At 39.6% G+C, this 24,156-nt stretch overlaps 1 protein-coding gene across 1 annotated transcript in view; it reads left to right on the top strand.

Annotated features, from left to right (window-relative positions):
- Window positions 1-24,156, top strand: part of PIAS1 (protein inhibitor of activated STAT 1) — a 59,859-nt gene that overhangs the window by 21,971 nt on the left and 13,732 nt on the right. Inside the window, 6 exon segments of the mRNA XM_074156591.1 lie at window positions 3,364-3,808; window positions 17,418-17,502; window positions 18,130-18,177; window positions 19,531-19,621; window positions 20,271-20,405; window positions 23,583-23,688. Of these exon segments, the coding sequence (XP_074012692.1) occupies window positions 3,364-3,808; window positions 17,418-17,502; window positions 18,130-18,177; window positions 19,531-19,621; window positions 20,271-20,405; window positions 23,583-23,688 (910 nt within the window).

Raw genomic sequence — 24,156 nt, 5'->3', positions numbered from 1 at the left:
CTTAGCTAAAAAGCATCAATTTCTTGTGCACTGATGTGGTGTTTGTAGGAACATGTATTTACCTGTACTCGAACACATAACTAAACACCTAGTTATCTGTAATTGCAGTTTGCAAGCTATCCTTCAGCCTGTCCTTGGGAGCTGTGTATATACTTTCTTTTTTGGTTGGTTTTATATTTGTTGTTGGGTTTTTTGTTCCTTTCTTTTGTGTTAGGAAAGAAAAAACCCAAACATTTTGCCAATTCTGATGAACAGCCAGAGGTAGGGGCAGTGATTCGTGTTGGGGATATTTGCTGTTGTTTGGAGAAAGGCTCTTTGTGGTGGGTTTTGTAGCTTGCTGCAGATACAGCTCTGCTGCTGGGATTGATCTTCTTACTACTCCAGGCAACAGGAAGGAAAAAAAAAAAAAAAAAGGCAAGGTTTCCTGAAGCAAAACTCTTTGTGTCTTTGCCCTTCAGCTCTTGCTGGAGTAACTACGGCAGTGAGGGGTTTGAGTTGCCATGAGGTGAGATGTGACAGGAAAAAAATAGTTATAAATTGCAGCTTTTTTTGTGTATTTACTTTGTGCGTTCGACAGCGCTGGGTTTGTTTCCCTGCTATAATTATCCTGCCTGTTCTAAGATTAGGGAACCGGTGCGACATGGGCCAAGGGCTTGTAGCATGGGTACTACTTGTCCGGGCAGCGGCACTTCTGCTGGTGGAGCTGGGTTGTGTCCTCAAATAAAACACAACTGTGGTGGAGGAGGGGAGAGGAATTTTCATGTTCGGATTGCAGCGATGCGAGAGACTTTTGCCAGCACGGGCTGTCTGTCGGGCTCTGCTTCCCCGTGCCACTGACTGACACCATCCACCAGCAAAACCTATGGATGGGGGGGGATTTGTTTTAAGGCATTGCCCCTTTTTATTTGCGGAAGAAGGGTTTGTCGGTGAAGTATGAAACTGTAATAAACCCCCAGACCTTTATTGCTGTTTTTTTCCATGACTGTGTTTTTAATTGATGTATCCGTTAGTGCTCTTAACATTGCAAATAAAATTGTTCATTGTAAGGAATGTTGTGAATGAGAAGCTGTGGCTGCCCCATCCCTGGAGGGGTTCAAGGCCAGGTTGGAGGGGGCTTGGAGCAACCTGGTCTGGTGGGAGGTGTCCCTGCCCAGGGCAGGGGGTGGCACTGGTGTGGCTTTAAGGTCCCTTCCAACCCAAACCATTCTGTGATTCTATGAATGCACCAGAGTTGGGAAGACTTGGGGAGTTTTAGTGGTTTTGGTTCATGAGTCTGGCTACACGATGGACCCTGCTTTCTGTATGCTTACTTTTAACTCACTTATACCTTCAAAAAATGGCAAATATGCAACAGGTAGCAGGAGCTTCTCTGTTAGCTCAATTATTTCTTAATCCTCCGTGTTTTTTGCAAGCTAGGTCTACAAGTTTATTACAAAACAGGAACAGAGTGAAGCTCTGAGAGGTTCTGGCTGTTCAGGAAGTGACTTTTAATGGTGATGGTAGCAGGCATTAAACCCTTCAGCTGTAACTACTCATTCTGTTGAAGAAATGTTTGTAAAGCATTATAAATAGTGTTTTTCCATGTTGCAAATCTATTTGTTTCACTTTCTTTTCAGCTGTCAACACTTCAGATTGTAACTGAAATGCCTATTCTTTTAAGACATCTCTGTTTCTTACAAAGTACCTCGTCTGTTCTCATTAGTAGCTCCATGACAGTCTCCTAGTTGAAAGTGTGAAGTAGGTTCTCAGGGTATTCACAGAAAAATATGCCAGAAAACTCCTGTTATATCCAAAGTGTTTGTGATAGTCTGCAGCAAGGTTATTCAGGTCTGTTGGTGTGGTTCAACAGAGCAGAAATTTTAGGGCAAATTTAGTTAAATCTATCTGGGTGCATCCCTCATTAAATAGATGAATCATCTAATTTAGGGCTTTTTAAATAACATGACCTATTTCAGTGCAGGGAAATACCTCTTGTGGACACCTGTGCACTGAAGATCTCTTGCAGGTGCTGGAGATTTGAGGAACTGATAGGAGGTTGGGGCTGGTTTCGTGAGGGATAGCATACTTTCTAATATTAACACTTTAGGTTCAAGAATTAAGGTGAAAATAACTTGAGTAATGTGTGTGTCAATATTTCGCACAATTTGAAGAACTAGAGAGGATGGGTCACTGGGAAATTGCAGAATCCTGATATGCTGAATTAGCTGGTTTCGTTCCAAACGCGCTTCTAGTATTATTTTGATTTTGATCTTTTGGTCTTTTGGAATTGACTATAAAATATTCAGGGCGTTTAGTGGTTTCATACAGAAGATCCAGATAGCCAGTTGTGGCATTGTACTTCCTTGTGATTTACCAGGGAATCCAAAATTCTGCAGGAACATCATTTCAGCTGGTGTCACGGGCCTGGTGATGGCGAACGAGCCCATGTCAAGCACTGAAAGAAGTTTTCAAATAGAAACTTGGCTACTAAGTTGACTTTCTGGGTTTTGCTTGACCAGCGGGGAAGTACTTGGTGCGCGCAGGCGATTGCTGGTTTCACTACTTGGTGTTTTCTCGGTTCCTGAAGAAGTGAAACAGTTTACAAGTTTTAACCAGTTTGATTCATCAGACCATATTGTGAGACAGTAAAAGACTGTGTAAATGAAGATGCTAATTAATAGAAGGCAAAGCCCAACTCTCCCATCTAAACCAGAACCTGCAGCTTTGATGCGAGAAGTGAGGAAATGAAATTGGAAAAAGTTTCCTTTAACTCAGCAATGATCGTATGGGGTGGCACACAAATGGGATTATAATTTCTCTCTCTCTTTTTCACATCACTCGTTTATCTCCTTTCCTTTGAACCTGCGTGGATTAGTTCTGCTGCGTGGCAAAAAGCGAGGGAGGGACTTGAAAGTGAAGTAGCATTCCAGAGTTAGGGACTGGCACGGCTTTTAGGTGCAAGTACTGAAGACTTGGATATTGTCAATGTATGACTTTTTATTCGTCTAGTTGGATGTTAAAGAAAAATTGTTAACTTTCTACATGTTAGCAGAACAATGATTAGAAAATAATTACATTTACAAGCATTGTTTTGTACTGGCAACTTGTCCTTTCCTTATTTCTTTTTTCCCCCAACATTTCTGTTCTGAATTGTGTATAGCAAATGGAAAACCATTTAAAAATTGCTCATTACAGACTTTCGAAGTAGATAAATCTGTCTGTGAATAAGTATTGTTTTGCATTATATTTCTGATAATCAGTGGGGAAGAGCAGTGGTGGTGTGCCTTTAAAAACTGTATGCTTAATGGGATTAAGCCACATTCTCATGTTGGTGTTTAAGAAGATGTAACTTGAATACTAATTTTTTGTTTTGTTTCTTTTAAGCAAATGGTTATGAGCCTTCGAGTTTCTGAACTGCAAGTACTTCTGGGTTACGCAGGGAGGAACAAGCACGGACGAAAACACGAACTTCTCACAAAAGCACTGCATTTGTTAAAGGCTGGCTGCAGTCCTGCTGTCCAAATGAAAATCAAAGAACTCTATAGGCGAAGGTTCCCTCAGAAAATCATGACACCTGCAGACTTATCTATCCCCAGCGTACACTCGAGCTCCATGCCAGCAGCTTTGTCTCCGTCTACCATTCCACAGCTCAGTTACGATGCCCACCCTGCCACCTCACCGTTGCTTCCCGTTTCACTTCTGGGACCTAAACATGAACTGGAACTCCCCCATCTCACATCTGCGCTCCACCCTGTCCATCCTGACATAAAACTTCAGAAATTACCTTTTTATGACTTGTTGGATGAGCTGATAAAACCGACCAGCCTAGGTAAGGTTGCAAGTGTTGTAATAATACTTTAAGTCTTTTTTTAAAAAAAATAGTAACGAATGAATTCAGCTGCTAATGCAGTAACTGGTTAAATATTGCATCATACCAGTGTTTAGAGAATTGCTATTTTTGGTAACTTTTGGAACAGATTGTTCTACATGGAGAGGCATCTTACGTAACACTCATTAGTTGTTTTAGCTGAGCCACTAAATATGGTTCAAAGATCCGTTATGTTTAAAGGGCGAGTTTGACAAGAAACAAACTAAACCTCTGAAGAAGGAAAAAAACTGCCGGCTTTCAGTAGTTCTTATAAACTGTAGAGTCTAATTATTTAAAAAAAAATAAAAAAAATACCCCCGAATCGATCAAGCCCACAAAAATCTTCTTGTCTGTGCTGGGAGAGAATGCCAGGCTGGGTGTTCGCTGTGATCCATTACAGCCTGAACACCTGAGTTTAGGAAGATTTGGGGTTCTTTTCCAGTTGTGGCTACTTTGCTTTAAACTGTCTGTTGTATTAAGCTATAAATCACTTGATTTATAAATCATAGATAAATAATCTGATGCTTACAGAGCATTATATAACAATGTGTGTGTTTTTTCTGGCTCTGACTCCACGTAGCACTTAACAGCATGGTTAACTTTTAATACTCTTAAATACTGCTTAAATTCAATAGTCCTGTTGATTTCTGGAGGGGCTCCTTCCATGTTGGAACCTACTTCTGTCTTGAAACCCTGGAAAAGATTCTCTGTGAGAATAGCTGGGAGGAGGAGGAGGAGATTTGTGAGAGTAGATATGGGGAGATGGTGGGTGAGTGGAAAGAAACCTGTCCTTTGTGAAAGAGATCCCTTGTAAATAAAAATGAGCAGGTACTTTACATTAACAGCGACAGGGACGCAGGAGGCCGGATGATGTGAGTGGTGATGGTGGTCTGCAGACTTCTGAACTACGTTGCACAGTTGTTTGCAAATTTTTTCACTGTTACAACTGAGACATTGAGGGAAAGACAGGTAGTTTTTGATAATCTTATCTTCTTGCTCAGGTATTCTTTTAAGAGATATACTGTATCCATTTAGTTTTAATCTAAAACCTAATTGATTAATAAGCATTCCAGGCAATGCTGGTGGTACAGGATAATTAGGTACTTGGTATGTGTCTCATCACTTTTACATCATAAGTACTTAAAAATAATGCTTTAATTTCAATAAGGCATTCCAATGCAGGGATTATGGTATGCATTTATTCCTAGATGTGGTAAGAACACTTTACTGTCAGCTCCATGTCTGACAAACTGGCCCCAAATGAAGAGATCATAATTCATGCTCTGTCATGTCTTGCTGCTTGAGGAGTTTAGATACAATAGGACATTTTTTCCCTCATTTGTGGACTCTGAGTGTCAGGGTAAGAAAATGGAAGTGGATGAAATTCCAACCAGATACTTTTTTTTTTTTTTTTTTTTTAGCAATCTCTGTGCTTTCAGTTCAGGGTTTGTTTGGAATTTTTGTTTTGCACGTGCATCTTCTGGTGTCTTTCTGTTTGTCCAAAACAATAATATTAAAAAGCTTTTTTTTTTTTCTTGTGCTTTTGGGGGAAGAGAGAGCTTTGGTGTCTGTGCAGATGAGAAACGGTTGGTTGTTTCCTCTTGTAGTGGAAAGTAATGTTGCTACAGATCATAAAATTGCAAGCTCTAAATGTCATGAAGGTATTTTAGGGTAATAAATATAGATATGTTAATGAAAAAGCATATTGGATTAATAACCAGTGATATGCAGCTTTATACGCTTTCAAAACAACTTGGAGCAATTGTGCATACAGCTTAGGAGTTTTAAATGCAAGTATAGAGCGGACTTTTATTTCATCCATTTATACAGCTACTGATAATCTTAACTAAAAACAGTCTTAAATGATTTGTTGAATATTTGCCCCAAATGCTTTGGGGTTCCTTCTCGCTGCTGCAAACAACGTGGGTTTCCTCAAATGTCAAATTTCTAGGTTGCCTGGCTTTGTTTTCTAATGGCAGATGCATATTACAAACACTCAGAACTTCTCCTTGGCATTTGGCCAACGTTTCAGCATCTCCGGCTTGCTTGTTCCCAGCAGATTCCTCAGGGGTAGGGATAAGAAACTTTCGGATTGACTCTGCTTCTCTCCACCACAAGAACAAACTGGTGACCTGATGTGGGATTTTTGAATAATTATTTCCCTGCTTGAAATGGAGCCTACTGGAATAGAAAAAATGCGTGTGTGTGAGAGAATGAGTGTGAACTCCATGGATTTGAGGATCTCTAGATTCTTCTGAAATGACAGTCGCTATGTAAAAGTTGGGCAGAGCACATCTTTGGATGTGATTCTCCCTGATCTTTCCCAAGTCAAGGTGAAATGGCTTGGAAGGTTTGCTATAGTCTTCTGTCCCATCAAGATGTGATTATTATTTTGAAAAACAATAATTTGACAAAGCCTCGGGGAAGGGAGTTGCACAGCAAGACACTTGAACATGCATTCTCTACCCAAATATTTTACGTAGGTGGGTAGTACACAAGCTAATGTGAATAACAGATAAGGAAATTAAATTTGCTAACTATTATTTTTAATGTTAAGAACAAAAGGAGGAAATGGATGTTACCTTCTTACACTTGCTTCCTTAAAATGTAGCTCTGAACTGTGGTTAAAATCCCCATGCTGACTGCTCTCTGGGCTGGATTCACGGCGAGGGGGAAATGCAGGGCTTTATCCATCTTCTTTTTATCTTTTACCTTCTTCTTTATCCATCCACCCTTCTCGCCAGCAGCTATTGAGGAGCTTTACTTGAGCACGGCTGAAGCATGTGTGACAAGGTTAGAAGAAGGCTGTTGGCTAACTTTTTTTGGTGGGGTTTTTTTTGGGTTTTTGTTTTTGTTTGTTTGTTTGTTTGTTTTTAAACTCTCTCTGGCTTACGGCAGCCCATACAGCTCGCAGCACTGAGTAGGATGCTTGCAGAGGAGCAGACTTGCCTGGCTAGTTGAACTCGTAAACTCAGCTCGTGCTACCCCAACCTGCTCTCGTTTGAAGAACTGAAAATAGCAGCCAGGGCCTGCTGCCGGTGGGACTCTTCTCCTGCTGTGACTCCGCTCTGTGAGCGGAGTCACAGCAGGAGAAGAGTCCCACCGGAGAGCGGAGTCTCTCCCTTCCTTCCCGGTGTTCCAAGTACCTGACTCCTGCTTCGCTCTTTGAGCCGTGTGGCTGATAGTGACAATCATGGTTGTGCTGTTGGGGGGTGGTGGTGTGTGACAGTGTTTCCTTTACACCCAGGAAGGCTGTCAGTGGGCTTTGTTTATCTGAGACGAGGAGGTTTCTGTCCATGTTCAGTAGAGCTGTCGAATTGCATCCATATTTTATTAGTCATCCACATTGCAAAACTGAGAAAGCATCTATATTGGATGCTTTTTGTGTACGGACCAACTAGGAATGCTCTATATTCTGAAAATGTCTGTTGGTGGGTGAATCTGTGCCTTGAGCTCTTGCAGTGCCAGTGAGAAGTCAGAGCACTCTGCCCCATGGTTAACCACGATCTGATGTGATTATATGACAGGGTTTTTTTTGAGGAAAAAGCTATCTAGTTTGGTCTTGTTGGAATGTATGAAAGTTGCCTTATTATTGTGACTTCTATGTTGTTTTTTGAGTAGTACCTCCTTTAAATAGGAGAATTTTGGTTGTTAGTTTCTAAAACGAAGATGCAGCTATCACTTAATTTTCCCCTTTTTTCAGCCCCCAGTGTACAGACACTGCTAATTGGTTGTTTTTTAAGCATAGGGCCAATTTTCTAAAAGTAACTTCTAACACACAGATAAGATCTCTTTTGTGTGGTGAAGCGTGTTTACTATGAGTAACGACTCCCAAAATTCTGCCAGATTATTATGGAAGAGACATTAGATAGTTAAACAACATCTTAAAAATACTTCTTGTTACAGCATATGTCATTCCTAATTGCCTTAGCTGTGTAGTTGTTCCAAAAAATGTTTTAACTGGGTTATGGGTCTTTACTTACCGGTAAGGGGAAATTAACCTTTTCTTTTCAATGTGAAGGTTTAAAGAGGCTGTGAACTATGCTACTCTGTTAAAAGCTGTCTGAATGGCATATGGATGATGAACCTACAATTTATTTGTTGCGCTTCGGGTTTAAGTGATGTGGAACACAACACTGAAACTCAGATCTGAGCTGAGGAAATCAGAACTTTTACCTGCAGGTCTCACCCTCCTGGAAGGAGGAGACACAAAATCGGGCGTTTTTGGGGAGTCAGAGTATCACGTATACAGAAACGGTGTTCGCTGCCTGCCAGACTGCAGATACGGGCTCCATCGGGTGAAAGGAGCTTCCAGTGGCTCTACTGAGGCTTGTCTTGATTTGCTTAGGTCTCAGTTTAATTTCTTAATCTGTGGACTCTTATTAGAGGGTTTCTCCAGTAAGCAGAATTTCACCCCTGATGCCTGCCCTCAAGAGTTCTGTGCTGTCTAACTGGCATTGGTGCTTCTGACTTGCATTTACTGTGAAATTGTCTTTTTGCCTGTGATTGATCGTGATTCCTTGGACGTGCCACGTTCTTGAAGACAGATCTTGCAACTGATTTGACTAAAACCTTTAGGGTGACTGTAGTTCAAGGTACAGCTATTAAACAATTAAACAATTCAGTGCACTTAGAAATCTAGGTTGGAAACTATAGAAGTTTTGTTTGGCAAGTATTTTTCCCTTTCATATATCAGCAAGCTGATCTGCTGCTCTGTGCAGTCAGTATCATGGTTTGTATGAAAGTCACGCTTTACTGTCTTCTGTGTTTGTTATTTTTTAAAATGTACTTTGTGGGAGGAAGTTCGACAAAATACTATATTCTCAACTCGGGCTTGAGCTTTCTGACTTCCGGCTCTACAGTTTTCAATTGTGCAAGAATAACTCTGAAATATTAGCTCTGTCTTGTTCAAGTGCTGTAGCTCAACTAGAATTACAGTGCACTTAAGTTTCTTTTTTTGGCTTCGACTTGTATTTGCATGCGGTATGCCTCAAGTTCATGTATAGAGAATCTTTCCGTAGTCTAGTGGCTGTTTCTTTTAGTTGGTTAAAGAGAGCTTTAACCAACTGGGTAGCTCTTGTGCTACAAGAAAAGGAGTATAATTTATTACTGTTCACTTCAGCTGATTGTTCAATCTCCTTGTGTAGAACTGAGATCACTCAAATTTCAGAACCTTACAGGATATGGGTGTTTTCAGACACTGCTGCTCTGATGTGAATGGATCTAGGAAGGAACTTTGCTTCCCATGATCAAATGAGGATATCTTCTTGATAATTTGATAAGGAGTTGGGCTCAGTGATCCTCGTGAGTCCCTTCCAACTCAGGATATTCTATGATTCTAATCAAAGCTTTTAGGAGAAGGAATTATGGCAAACCATGTGGTTGACTCAAAGCACGCGAGTAATCCATTAGTAATCAGTGAACCAATCTAAGCTTGGAGTGGCATCCCCGTATCCCTTTTAGTGTTTGGAGAGCATGGGGCCTAGAAGTGATGCTCACATATGATGAGAGAGGAAGCTCTGCTATTGCAATATGTATTTTTTTTTTTTTTAAGATTTCCTCTTGCAACCAAGATGTTGAGATCACTTAGAAGCTGTTGGAAATACTGCTGGGACTTGGAAGTCTTCAATAACTTGGAATCTTTTAGATATAGTTTAATCTCCCTTTATGATGGCTTTTGGAAGAAGATGATATGGGTTACGCTAATCCTGATAGAGAGCTTACTAGGGACTCTCTTATCTAATCACGAACTTTACACTTAGTTTTTTGCCTTTCCTGTTAGGCTTTTAAAACTTGGTACCTTCTTGGTGAGATTAAAAATGCACCAGAAGTAGGATACCCTGTGCACTCGCTTTTAAGTGCTGCTCAGTGTTTAACTGCTGTGGGTGCTCTTAGAATAAAACCTAATACGTTCAAGTCTGAGTGGCAGCAGTTGAGTTCTGGGACGTATATTTTGGTGTCTAAAGAAATCAAGTGACTTGAGTATGGATGATGCAGTGATGGTCCTTCCCTCCGGTTGAATGATGGAAGTGGAGCCGTAGGGCCAGGGCAGCGGCGAGAGGAGAGCTGGGTCGGTGGGTATTTACTCCACAGGGGTAGGTTGGGAGGGCAGAGAGTTCTGGCGCTGAAGGTTGGCATGAGATTGTCCCTTAATACTTACTGTAGGTCTTCAGAAATCCTCGTTGCTCAGAAATGCTCTAAGACATGACTGATTAAAAAAGTAATCAAATATAAATATCTGTCCAATGGCACAGTTTCCAGCTGATCTATTCTGTTTATACGATGTATCACAGAGAGTTATAAAATGCGTAATGCTTATGAATTAATTGTAGCCCTTGGAGTATTTCCAGGCTATTTTCATATATAAATTTAGTCACTATTTCAAATAAGCTCCTTTTGAGTCTTTTTACTCCCTGCCTTTCCCACCCCTAGTGTAGCTCTGCCTGTTCCTTCGGACTATTAACTGTTAAAAGCTTAAATTGAACAGAATCTAAAAATTATCTTAAGAGATAAAAGCAGCAGACTGACCAGAACCGGAGCTCAGTTTTTCATCTGGTTTAAGCTGAAGACCGCGGTGCTGTCGCTTCACAGTAATTCAGTGTATTTGTGAGCGTAGTGCAGTTGTAACCCGTGGAAGTGGGTTAAGAGCTGGTCTCTGCTGTCAAGGCAGGAATGATTTGTGTGTTTACTAAAATGCTTCCCTTTGAGTAGATTTTGAAGTGTTTTGAAATGTTACGGTTACGCAACATCCATTGTGATGAGTGATTGAAATGAAGTGGCCAAGGTGTCCCAGCGAGGAGGGGGCAGAACAGACAGGGGAATGTGGGACTTCTCTCGGTGCCGGAGGAGAGCTCGGTCCCTTGGATGGAACGGAGGGTCCAGCTTTGGCCCGGTCTGACGTGGCTCTAGCAATTAGCAAGAGCTTTTCCTGCTTTCTGGGGGAGAGAGTGGCCCTCTGAGGAGGGGTCTCCCGGGGACAGACCCCATATTGCACACTGCAAATTGCTTTAATGGGTAGGAAGAAATTAAGGGGATGGTGGGCAGTGGTTTAAAAGGTACCGCTGCTGGATTCCAGAAGATGGCAGGAGCTCGGGGCTGAGAGGTTGTGGTTAAAAGAAAGGAAGTGTTTATGTATAAACACTTGCGTTACCCAGGAACTTCATAAATTGTGGTGGTTTTAAAAGGGCTAATGATACATCCCGAGATGTTGTAGATCCCCCATTAAGGTGTATCCTCTCATCGTTTCTCTCCCGTGGAGCTGCCTGGCTTCTGCTTATATACAGATATCGCAGTGTTACTGTTCACAGGCGTTTGATCTCACCTCCAAAAAAGCAGTTGTATAAATGAATCCCTGTTCAGGATTGAGAGAAGAGATTTTGGACAAACTATATTATGAGGAGCTTTGTGTATGTAGCTTTGTGTTACGGATTTCCTGGCTTCTGCTGCAATTGAACATAATTCAAAGCCTGTCTGAATTTTACCTTTTTTTTAAAAGGTAAACATTTTCCGTGCCTTAATCTAGATGCAGTAATTTTCGTCTAGCTTGGAGGCAGTGTATTAAATTTTCAGCACTGCTATTTGAAAGAGGATTGAACATAAATTGTTACAATGCCTTCTGTTGTTTAAAAGAAAAAGCAAAATGCCTGTGCTGCAACAAAATGAGGGATTTTACCTATCTGGGGAATATAAGCAAGAATGATTTATGTGTTGAGTTGACAGCTTCTACAATGTTTAGGTTTTTCTGGTTAATACGTTGACAAATTTAACTGATCAAAATTATGTCCTGTATTAGGTTAGTGAATAACCAATTAGACATCTCTTGTTTATCTTACAGCATGTAGCAAAAATTTGCTGTAGTCCTGACACTCTTACTTAACATAACTATTTTTGCCTTTGGAAATAAACATGCTATTATTGGAAATCATTGGTAATGGGCCAATTCAATGATACCTTTTCTCATGGCCTGAACTTTAGGTAATTACTGCAGTGTAAAGTGCAAGTTTAATTTTAGTCTGAGTATCTTTCTGTATTGGAAAGTAATATATTCTCTTCCCTGTTTAATAAGCTGCACTTGGTGATGACAGATGGAAAAGATTAACCTCAGTATATTAGCAATGTGATGGTCAGATGCAGTTGCATTAGGAAAGCATCCCCACCTCAACAGTGTGATACCTTAAGATTCATTAAAGATTATAAGGTATCTGTTCTTGAATGGAAATTTAGAGACTGGCTTTTTCTCAAGGCAGCAAGAGGTATTTTACTGCAGAAAGATTGTGTGGCTATTTTTAGCATTGGGTACTGGTGAGGTGGAACAGAATATTTTTAGAGCTGTAGAAAATGCAGCCACTCAAGCTGGCTTCTTTTTTTCACTCTAGCGCTATAGGGTTTTTCCAAAATAAAGACTAAAATTGGTAGGACATGTTTTTTATATATCATCATTATTACTTATATAATTAATATATTCATTGTCTATACACACACATGTATATACACATTCATATTCCGTGTTTTTGGTCCTGTGAATGATACTGTCATGTAATAAAGTAGTTTTTGCTCAAATTCTGAAAACTCGTTACTCTTGTGAAGTGTTTAACAAAATACACAACCAGCAAGGCATAATTGGGTCACTCTCACTTAATACATACTAATCCCGTATGCTGTTTGGATCATTACTTGAATGAGGTAAGCATGAAATAATTCAGGAAACTCTGGTGATACTGAATTGGTAAAAAGAATAGCTTTGAAGAAGAAACTCCACTCTGGAATGTTTTTGCAATGTTTTAGGTATTTTAGAGTGTGTTGTACTAATGTTGGGGACCTGCAGAGGCAACAGACCTGAGCTTGTGCTGGTTCTTACTAAGTGTATGTACACATCTACAAGAAAACGTGAATTTTATTCATTGCTTTTCCTGGATTTAAGCTGAGTGAATGAAGAAGTAGTAAATACTCCCCTCCGCCCACCCCGCCTTCAGCACCCCCTCAAAAAAGGTGACATCCCGGTAAGATAAGTGGATTTTTAGATGGCTTGTCTGAAACTGTTCTTGTTGACACCCATTTAATTACATAAGTCTGCTTGAAAAGCTTTTTATTATACTTTCAAAACCTGCCCTTTCAGATTTCTGAATTATTCAGGAAACTTTTTAGCAGCAGGGTAAAGTGATGCTTGTGATTCATAGTATTTTTTTTTTTTAATTACTGTGCCTTTGTTCTTTATATCTAAATTAAAAAATAAATAAATACAGAAGTCCATTAGGCATTTGTGCGTTGTACCTCCTTTCTGAGATTGCAAAGGAGACTTGGCCTATAAACCACTCTTGACCGATCCTCTGAGTTCTGTACCATCCCAAGAGTGCTAAAGAAAAGGTTATAAAATTTAATAATTTGTAGTTATGAAGAAAAAAACACCAAAACCCCCCAAAACATTCCTGGCAACTTTTTAAAGAATGTTCATGTTAGCTCTGTTCTGGCTTGATGCCAGCTTTATTAGATTATATATTCTATTTTAATCCACTTGGTTTTCAATGAGAGATCTATTTTTGCCTTTCTTTTGTTAAATAATCATAGCTGTTTGCAGGGCACAGTTGCATGTTTCTAGCCATCAGAATTATTTTCTTGTAGAAAACGATATATTTTCATATTTCTGCTTTTAATCATACTCCAGAACTTTAAAAGTAAACAACGTGCTTGACTTGCCAGGATCTGCTTGATGTTCCTAAACACAGTAGATACACCAGACGAATTAACAGAAATCTGTTAGCTTTTCTGCACTCTTAAATTCCAGATTTCCAGTGTTTCTTCCTAAGAAATCTGAATTCTTTACCAATAGGGGAGATTGTGTAGTCATACATGAGCTTGGAAGCTTAGTACTTAATAGTAAAGCTGATAAATTAATTCTGTTTAATGTGTTTTGTTGAAATTTTCATGCATCGTAGATCTAGAAATAATAGATATGGGTATAAAAAGATTGCATGAAAACATATGGGAGATGATTAGAGAAAACCACAAAGAAAAAAGTGTATTTGATCTCCCTTCTAGAGGATGCTTTTGGTTTTGTTTGCTGAGTATCCCCCTTCTTCCTCAGCAAGCCCCAGACACACAACCGAGGTCCTCCTCCCTGGCCAGCCCCAGGACAAACCCCCTCACGGCTCTTGACGGAAAGCTAGAAAATGGAATTAATGCTTTTAACCACCACAGCCCTTGTAAAACTTCCCTGTGCTTTGAGATGTCATAGCCTCGTGTTTCCACTGTTGCTCCTGACCTCTTCCGCAGGTTGTTTCGTGCCTGGGTTAAACTATGTTTGTTCTTTGCCATTTCTTAATGCCGTGCTGAATGTGAAGACTAAAATTATGTCTTTATAATTGGCTGAAATGTGCCTGTACCTCAAGGTTTGACTTGCTTATGGGAGCACACACTGAATTGGGCAACTTGGTGTTTAATTTTTGCTCTTTTTCTGGTTGGTAGTTAAATGTCCAAGGGGCAGAGCTGTATCCTAAGACTAATTCAAGAGCACGACTGTAGCGCGCTCTTAGTTTAGAGTAACGTAGCTTCTTCTCTGGCTTTCTCTCTACTGCCCAATCTGTCAAGAGATTGACATCTTTTGATTAGCTTTTGGATCATCTTTGCCTAATTAACAAGTTGTTTCTTCCTTTTTTTGCGATTTGGCCGTGCTCCCGCAGTAATCACAAAGATTGCTTGTACACAAAAGCAACGTACGGAAAACACGGCGTGTGTGTATTAATGCCATTTTACAGCTACGGAAGCGTCAAGCGGCACGTGATGAAGTTCGTCTCCCATCACTGGGGACCCTTGATCTCTCAGCTCATAGACTTTTGCTTACAGTTATTAAGACAAGTGGTTTTGAAGTTAATAACCAGCTTAAAGAGAAATGTTGGAGGCCGTTTTATTCTTAGGCTAAACCGACGGTGGTAAAACCAACCCAAATCAGCCTCCCCTCAACCCCGGAGCCTTCCTCCTCCTCGCCTTTCTCATTTTAGATGCATTCTAGTTCAGAGTAAATACCTTAACTGTAATGTGCACAATGCGATTATTTGGAATGCTCAGATTTTTGTGGTATTTTAACAGTGATAAGTTTGAAGTGGCTATTTCTGTTGCAAAACCAGATTCAAGCAGAGCTGATTTACTGTCTTGTAAATGTGCTAGAGCTGTACTCACGGAGAAAACTGGAATTAGCAAAGCTCCTGTGTCAGCACTGAAGAATGTACTTTTTTGGTTTCTGCCATTTTAATGTATGATGCTTTAATTTGGTCAATGCAAGTGCATGATGAAACAGAATATAGAAGTTAAAAACCCACTTTTCAAGATCACATAATACTGTTTAGCAAAAATAAGTTTTGCATTAATACCAACCAGTAATGAACAGAGGAAAAGGATTGAATTTTGGGACCTTTGCTAATGGTTATTTTACTCCTCCCTTCTTTCTAACGCTTGCAAAAATCCATGTTACCTGCTTGGTTTTTGTCTTTAAATTGGAGATGCTGCAAAACCAAAACAGGCAAAATGGTGAGCAGCTGAAAGGGAAAAAGATCGCTTTTGGGTTTAGACTTTTTCTTTTAAAATGGTTGTTTAACTTCTTTGCATCACAGAATCAGAATCACAGATAATTAAGTTTTAAATGAAGGTAGCCGTAGTTAAATGTTCAGCAACCTTTTTCTTCGATTAAAGGTGTTGGAGTCCACAACAAATGTTGGCAAAGACCTTGGAGAACTTCTCTGATAAAGCCAGAACTGACAATTTCTAGGGTAAAGCAAATAATATATGGGAGGAAAATAAAACCAGCAGATGAAAACCACCTTTAACCATGTAAAAATATGAAATAATAACTTGGATTCATTCAGTTCTCTAGTCTGCTGCTAATTCATCTCTTGTTGATTACAGTATAAAACTCTCATCTTTCCATTTATAACTAAAAATAGGTGTAAAATTATATTGAAGACTAAATATTATAGCAGATTTTCATTGTTAATTGTATACATTGTGTTTCTGTTTCCTGCAAATTTGTACATTGTGATAACGTGAGTGGCTGCCGTCTTCAGCCCTGCATGTTTCTCATTTGAAGAAACTTAATTGAAAAGTATTAAAATAAAAATAAATGTTGGATACTGTAGGCATGAGTGTCTAACTGAACATTAACGTGAGGCTGCATCCTGCACCCTGGCCCAGGTGGTGCTTCTGGACATTACAGAAGCACTTATTATTGTGAAAAAAAGGAAATATATGCGTAGAAAAATAGAAAAAGTTCTTTATACAACATAATGCTCTTAAAAAGATTTATTATTGCTCGTATTTTCACAAAAGTTACTGTTTGGTATATATTACCTCTTCTTGCCCATCTAGCTTTAGAGCAACTGATAATGAGCTGCGTGTGGTTGTTGCATATAATGTAATAAAATGTACAGATCTTGTAGCATTGTCATGCGAGAAAGATATAAATGTAATTTTGTGAGATTGCTGCTGATAATATTTATACTAAGTCAATGTCTATTCTATTGTTGGTTCCAACCTACCACATGCTGTTTTTAACAAAATATCTGAAGTATCACCATGAAGTATTCACTCATCTGTCACTCAAGGATGAGTCAGGAAGTGTATTATAGTAAAACAAAAAACGATAAATTTATCGAGTGTTTAATATACAATGTAGTTATTCATAACCTTAGAAAATTATTAAGAATAATGAAGTTCAGCGGCAAGCCTCTTGCAACTTTCACTTCGATATATGTGTTGAGGATGATGTTGAACAGTTCTCCGGGAAGATGCTTCTCTTTTTTAAATTTTATTTACTGTTTTTTAGAAAGCCATTTTCATTGCCATTGTGAATGGTTCTGTACTGCAGCGGTGCCTGTAGCCATGGCGAAGGGATATGTTTTACATATAAAGCACTATTTTGGAGATGTTTAACATTTCTTTGATTTTTCAGCAGGTGCATTAGTTCTAACGTTTGTAGTTTGGTTGGGGTTTTTTTTGGTTATGGAGCATTATGGCATAGAGTTCAAGGACTTTAAAACCAGATTTCATACTTACCTACCTCGTGTATTGTTTGCATATTATGTATTTGGTGCATTTAAGTCCACAAAATACCTTACTGAAATGTGGGAAATTGCAAATGTTGTACTTCTCAGTCACTCTGTATATTTTTCACAGGCTAATCCATGATCTTGCACATTAAAGAAAATAAAAAAGTGACTTAAGAGAATTCCTAAGAATTTTTAGAATTTAATATCAAAGAACATTTAGCCTTAAGTTACCATGACTGGTAGAAAGTCTTAAGTTGATTTGTCTCAGCTTTGCTGTTATCTGTATCACTTTTTTTAATGTATACTTTATATGCATATGAAGTTTGTTTATTGTCTTTTTATTTACAGGAGGGTTTAAATGGCAACTTCCTTGTTGGCTCTAAAATTGTTTACAGAAACAGATGTGTGTCATACTATCGGGCTTGCTATAAAAATGTGTCTGTATATATATGTAGATACTTTAATGAAAGGAGATGGTTCTGTTAATTATTCTCTATTTGCTGTTTTTAAAGTAATGATCTTTTGTTTTCTTCCAGCATCAGATAATAGTCAGCGATTTCGAGAAACCTGCTTTGCATTTGCACTGACGCCACAACAAGTGCAGCAAATCAGCAGCTCAATGTGAGTGAGTTTGATCAGTAATACAGTAGCTTTAAATAAAAATAAAGAAAAAAAGGAACTAGCTCACTGTATATTTCATGTGAAATGGGATCTAAAGAACACAGATGTGTGCGTGGTGCCTCAGAAAAAACTTTTCTGGGGAATTCCCCTTTGTATGTAAGCGGATGGAGAGGAAAAGGGTGAGGAAGAGAGAATTAAATACCACCACTGTCCAGCGAGTATTGGGCAGGTTTCGCTTGCACTGAGTGCTGTACAAATACAGAACTCTCCTTCCTGCAGCCCTTTCTCACATCAGTCATATCCTTTGTTGAGTTCTTTGTTTATTCACTATATAAAGATGATACGTCCTAGTGACCCATCAGAATTTTCTCTATGGTATGCAAAAAAAAAAAAAAGGAAATGGTAGAAGTCAGATGAGAATGTAATTGATTTATTTACCTTGAAAAATAAAAAGTATACCTTTTAATGTGTCTCGAGAGTGGTAGTTTGATCAGAAGAAGGAAAGTGTGAGATACACTATATATACCCAAAAATGTGGTGTCATACATTGAACCTACAGCTCTGACAAAATACTGATGAACCTGTTGTGTAACCAGTATGTTTTAACCTGTGTTCTGCTGTTTCTAGGGATATTTCTGGGACCAAATGTGACTTCACAGTACAGGTCCAGCTAAGGTAGGTATTTGTATCTCCTGTTCTTAATGCTCTTCCAGTAGATGGGGCTTTCCTTTATGGAGAAGTCTCATCCTGTTGTTTTCCTGAGAAAAGCTTTGAAAAGGGCAGACTTAACTGCATGTCCTTGTTATATGCAGCTTTCCTGAAGTTGCTGGTGGCCTGATCTCTGGTGTGTCAAAAGACTGCATGTACTCCAGCTAGATAGCCAGCTGATTTTTTTATGGGTCGTTATTTTAGATTCTGTGTATGCTCCTTTTTTTAACTCCATGCCTGTCAGATTCCAGGTGCCTGGGCCTTCAAAATCCACATGCAGGGAGGGTTATTTTTCCTAGCAGAGATGTCGAACACAGGATTTCCTGGGCATGGCAACCCAAGGTCTGCTTTTCTTTAAAAATCCTTTAAATCCTGTGTATCCCTGTAATTCTGCAGAGCTGACTTCAGAGCTTGGTCCTGTCAAAAATGATCATTTTGCCTTCCATCCCCCTGGCCATGTTGGCATGGTGAGCTGTTGAATCACCAGACAGAAAGCAATTGCTTTTGAGTCTTGCTTTTGGGATTCCTTCTGCTGACCCACAGTTGGGTTGGCTCGGTGTGGGGTCAGATGGACAAAGGGACAAGGGAAAACAGGAGAAAGATAAGCCCCCCTTTTTGATAGCAGCAGCCTTTTAGGCTCAGCTGGGTTGAAAAGCTGTACCTTGGTGTGGTGGTACCTTTGCCTGGATGAGGCAGGTCCCCTGGAAGAAATCCAGTTGGGTTGAGAGGCTCTTTTTGGTCCTCGGAATGCCTATTGTCCGTGATCTTGGCCTACACACGTTTGGTAGGACAAGGAAGGGTGTGTCTTATTTTGGTTCCAGCAGCAAATAAGCCTGTCTGAACTTAAGTAAATAAATAAAATTCTCTGAACTTAAGTAAAAGGCTTGACATAAGCATCAGGATAGTGTTTGATGCTGTGGCTGGTTTATTGAAGTCGGAGGAGGGACAGTTGAAGAGACTGTGTGATTTGTCCTTTGTGGAACCCTGGTCTTGTATCAAGAAGTCAGGCTGGAGAAATTGTAGGAAAGAAAATGGGACGATTTATCTTTTGTAATAGGAACCTGCATATCTGAACGTGTCAGAGTCAGTCTGAGGAATTCAAGAAATCTGAGGAGCAACCTACAGCCATCTTGATCCAAACCTGTAACTTTGGGGGGAGGTTTCCTGCTTAATGATCTGTGCAACTAATTTAAGGACTGTATTTAGTGAGATTTGTCTTGCTTTCGTAACTCAGTGGGGAAAAAAAAAAAATCCTTCTAGGAAGAGGTGATCTTTAAATCGCATTAGAAGTGAAAGATGATGGAAGCTCTTTGCTTTTAGGTTTTGTTTGTCAGAAACCAGTTGTCCACAAGAAGATCACTTCCCACCCAATCTGTGTGTGAAAGTAAACGGGAAACCATGCAGCCTTCCAGTAAGTAAGATGTTATTTTGATATACATAATGGGATAGCATTATTAGGAACTGTCCATCAGAAATTAGCCGGAGAATTTATCCTGACCTTTGTTTTCATAGTTTGGAGCATTTGAATGAAGATGGATAGATGAATGGAAAAGATAGAAAGTTGTTTCGCAGGAGACCAGCCAGTAGATCCAGAAGATTTATTCTGGACAGTAAACTTTTATGTTTGCCAAACATCCAGTGAGTCTGGCTGAAATTGGACTCTGTTTTGGAGTTTTTCTGTGCAGGGAGTAGACCATCACTGACCAGGATGACTAAAGAGAAAAATGCCAATTTACAGTACTGGGTCAGCACACTGGATTAGACTGGGCAAGGAAAGTCTTGAAAGGAGAGATGGCAAGGGTGCCTTAGTATTCTGAGGCTCCGTATAAGGAGAAAGGGCTTGTAAAATACCTGAAACACACACACATACATATATATATATATATCTCTGTGTGTGTGTATGTATATATATAATTTTTTTTTTTTTTAAATTTAAGAGGGAGCCTGTTTCAGGTGAGACACAGCTTTAATTGGGGCAGGATTGTGGTGAGAGGGGAAGAAGGCAAAAGCAGCACTTGTTTTTTTTGTTTTGCTGAGGGGAAAAATACTTTGATTTCTAGGGCTATCTTCCACCAACCAAAAATGGTGTTGAACCAAAGCGACCCAGCCGACCAATCAACATTACCTCACTCGTCAGATTGTCCACGACGGTACCAAACACAATCGTTGTTTCATGGACTGCAGAAATTGGAAGAGTAAGTAACTTTGGTACATAATGCTGTCTGAAGCTTATTAGTTTCTGCTTTGGCATCTGTCTGAAAGATTTGAAAGATAAGCAAGTTTAATTGTGCAGAAAATACTTCATGGTTTAGCAGTAGGCTGTTCCTTTTGATTGTATTACTTGGTGCCAGGCAGATAGGACGTGCTCCCTTAGATCAGTAGCCCTCATATTTTTTGATGTGATCTCTCCCTTTTCACCCCCCACCCACCTCCCTTTGTGACTCACTGAGGGCTCAGATAATAAGATCAAGACATGCCATAAAACTTTTGTTTCTCTGTTTGTCTTAGCTTCAAACCTCAAGCTTTTCCTGATTTTAGAGACTTGACAAACCTTATCTTGGCTTCAACTTGTAACAGGCACGTGATGTTCAGTACAGAGTGGTCTTTTATAGCCGCGTAAATGTGGACACAAAGCACAGCAGCTCAGCAGGGCCCAGGAGGTTTAATTTGTCTCTTTTACGTTTCTGTTCTCACAACTCCTATCCTTATACTTATAATACTTAAAAAGTCATGTGTTTAACTTTTTTTTGTGTCTGTGGGGAGAATGTTACAATTGGTATTATAAAATTGCTGATGTTCCACTGTACTAATTAAATCTGGAACACGCTGCAAAAAGTTACTTCAGTAAATTAGCCTGTGAATTAGTGCACTCCTTTCACTGATGGGGAAAAAAAATCTTGCTAGATATGCACTGCAGAGTCACCATGTACTTGAAAAACGGTGGCTTTGCCATTGCAACCATCCTGGTTTTAGAAGTCCCGGGAATTGTCCCGAGATGAAACCTGGTCCAAGAATTTGTCAGGGCGCAAAGGCCAGGATTCCTGAACCAGCCTGGAAAAATGCTTACGGCCCAATCATGCACAATAGCCAGTTATAAAACATCGCGGTGGTATTTCATGATGGATTTCTTGTGGAGCGTAAAGCAGTCTCATTCAGATGGTAGAATAAATGATGGTTGAATGATTTATTATTATTTTTAAAAAACCTTCTTTTATCTAATGAGAACTGCAGGTATCAGAAATAAGCATTTAAAACTGGACCTGTTTTGGTTTACGTTGCAGACGTCCCTACACGCAAGTTGATTAATCCTGGTTGTTGCTCTGAATACAGCTCTACGCTTTTGCTTAAGAATACCAGTGAGGATTTAGGGAAAAGAAATGTCACAAGTCTGCGTGGACTGTAAGCTAGTCTCTTGTGAATGAGGTAGTTTCTCAGGCTCCATAGATATTTCAGTTACAAACCCCATATTGGCTAACTTCTAGCTTACGATAGAAAACTGAAGATAGCGGTAAATTTGTAGTGGATTTCATGAGAATTTGGTGCTGGTCAGAACTTCCTTACTTATGAGACATAATGCTTGCTAACGTAATTATTTGAGACCTTGGCAGTTAAACGCGAAGAATTATTTTATATTTGGATGTGCCTGTGTAGTGTGAAATTTGAATTCCCTTCCTCCCCTTCCCTTAAGAGTCAGTTGCATGTCTCAACTGGTGTACTCTACCTTTCCCGAAGTCATAATTGTGATTTTTACACAATCTGTTTCAAGAGCCTTCTGTACAAGATGCCTTGGGCAAGTTCCTAGCTTTGTAGATTCAAGCTGTCGGTAAATAATTTCACAATGTTAATTACCATTTTTCTAACTTCTATACTAATTGAGGCATTAAACAAACAAGTTAAAGCAGTAGTGGTTTTTAACGATGTGAAAAGCATTCATTGTAAGAATAAAATATTTAAAATGTGGTCTTTCTGATGCTATTTCAATTTGTGTAATTTTATGGTAAGATATATTATTGAGATCCCATCTTTGGATTCTGGTGGCATCCTCAGTAATGCTGGGTGTCACAATTGTATGGATTGGGTTGGTTTTTTTTTTTTGTTAGTGGAAACATACATGGCAGCTGCTGGGGGAAGACTTCAGTTTTTCAATTTAAAGTGTATGAGTGCGGCTACAGGTTTAGTGATTGCTGTTTATATCAAAAAAGCAATTGATGTAGCCTAATGTGGGAACGCAAATTCTGTCTTTTTCATTGTGGAGGTGGGGGGGGAGAGAGGGGTGTTGCTGATGAATGCACAGTACAACGTCGCATTTTTAGAAGGACAGTTATTCCCTGCTGTTGTCAGTAGTTTACAAGAAAAACAAGAGCTTCAGTAGTATCAGGCTGTGGTTTTGAAATGAGTTGGCGATGCCAGGGAGAGCTCTCTGCCCAGTCCCCTTCATCCCCGGGGGGCAGGCTCCCCCTGCTCACAGGGGAGCTGGCAGAGTTGATGCTCGGTCTCCATCCAACCTGCTTCTATCCCAAATGCTTCTCTGTGGTGGCAGAAGGGAGCATCCAGGGCTTTTTGCTGACACCGATAAGGCACATTTGCTTGTTCTGTTCTGTTGAGACTGATGGGGGGGGGAACAACCTAACCTCTTCCAGAGGGGAGGGACGGACAGTTGGGAGTGGTGATTTCTTGCCTAATCTGACTAAATTCAGCTAAATTCACTAGTCTACATCTTGGCCCCACTGAACTCTGTAACTCTTTACTTCTGTGAAGTCTCGCCAGTGAAGTTACACTGGCATTTCATAGACAGTAAATGCAGGAAGATAAGAAAAAGAAAGTTGGAACAGTGCTTCCAGAAATACAGCAGATGATGCGTCTTTTTATATATTGCTTTTGAAGAGGCATCGCTGATGATTTTCCTATTTTGAAAATGAAATAAGTTTTTATTAAAAAAAAAATAAGATTTTGATCTTATTTGACCTGACAGCTTCCCTTAAATGTATTGACACCACTGTGGTACCTGACATTATTGATGTAAAATTACCCTTCTTAAATGGGCTGTAGACTGCATGTCCTGAGTTAGATGTGGAGCTTCTGGAAGTGTCCAAAATGCTGTTTTAATGGCTTGCTTTGCAGCTAAATATAATCTCAGTGTAAGTGTAAAGTCACTTTTGTTGCATCTCTCAAACTCCAGCCCTGTGAACTTTCTGAGGCATGATGGGTTTTGTCTGGTCTGAAAGTTTTGCCATCTAAAGTCTTGTAACTGCTTTAGAAACAATTCCCCTGTAATCATCTAACAAATTGCATAAGCGTTGTATAAAACACAAGCTGTCTTTTGATTAAAACAGTTTTTTTTTTTTACTTTGATCTTTTGTTGTGTTTTCTAGAACTATTCCATGGCAGTCTATCTCGTAAAGCAGCTGTCCTCTACGGTGTTACTGCAGAGGTTGCGAGCAAAAGGAATACGGAACCCTGACCATTCTAGAGCACTAAGTATGTCTGATGTACTACTTATTTTTTTTAAAAAAAAAAAAAAAAAAAAGGAAAAATAGCTTTTGTAAAAGGAGATTTGAAATAGGACCATACTGACTGAGGCTTGGACTTCCTACAATTCTCTGGTTTTTGAGAATCTGATAGTGGCGTTCTTTGTATTCAGTTCCAATTCAAAGACTCGGAGGCCTTTGTTTGTACTAGGAGCCGGTCCAGGAACCCTGTTGACACTGTGAAGGGAAAAATGCAAGAGAATCTCTTTCAGTTCAGCCATACTGGCTTTGTTTCTTTGGAAGGGAACAACCGTATTTATATAGTTAACTGGTAATTCAGTACCTCGGGCAAGCCGAACTAAATGCCTGATACTGAACCTTGATGCTGACATGCTGGAGGAAAGTCTCCATCAACACAGGTTTTGTTCCTTCGGCAGAGTATTGTGGAGTGAGCTTCTGGAGAGAGAGCGTTTAGCAC

The sequence above is a fragment of the Numenius arquata genome, chromosome 11 (assembly GCF_964106895.1).
Source record: "Numenius arquata chromosome 11, bNumArq3.hap1.1, whole genome shotgun sequence".
NCBI classification, from domain to species: domain Eukaryota; kingdom Metazoa; phylum Chordata; class Aves; order Charadriiformes; family Scolopacidae; genus Numenius; species Numenius arquata.
The sequence above is the reverse complement of the archived record's forward strand: the minus strand, read 5'-3'. Positions and strand labels throughout refer to the sequence as shown.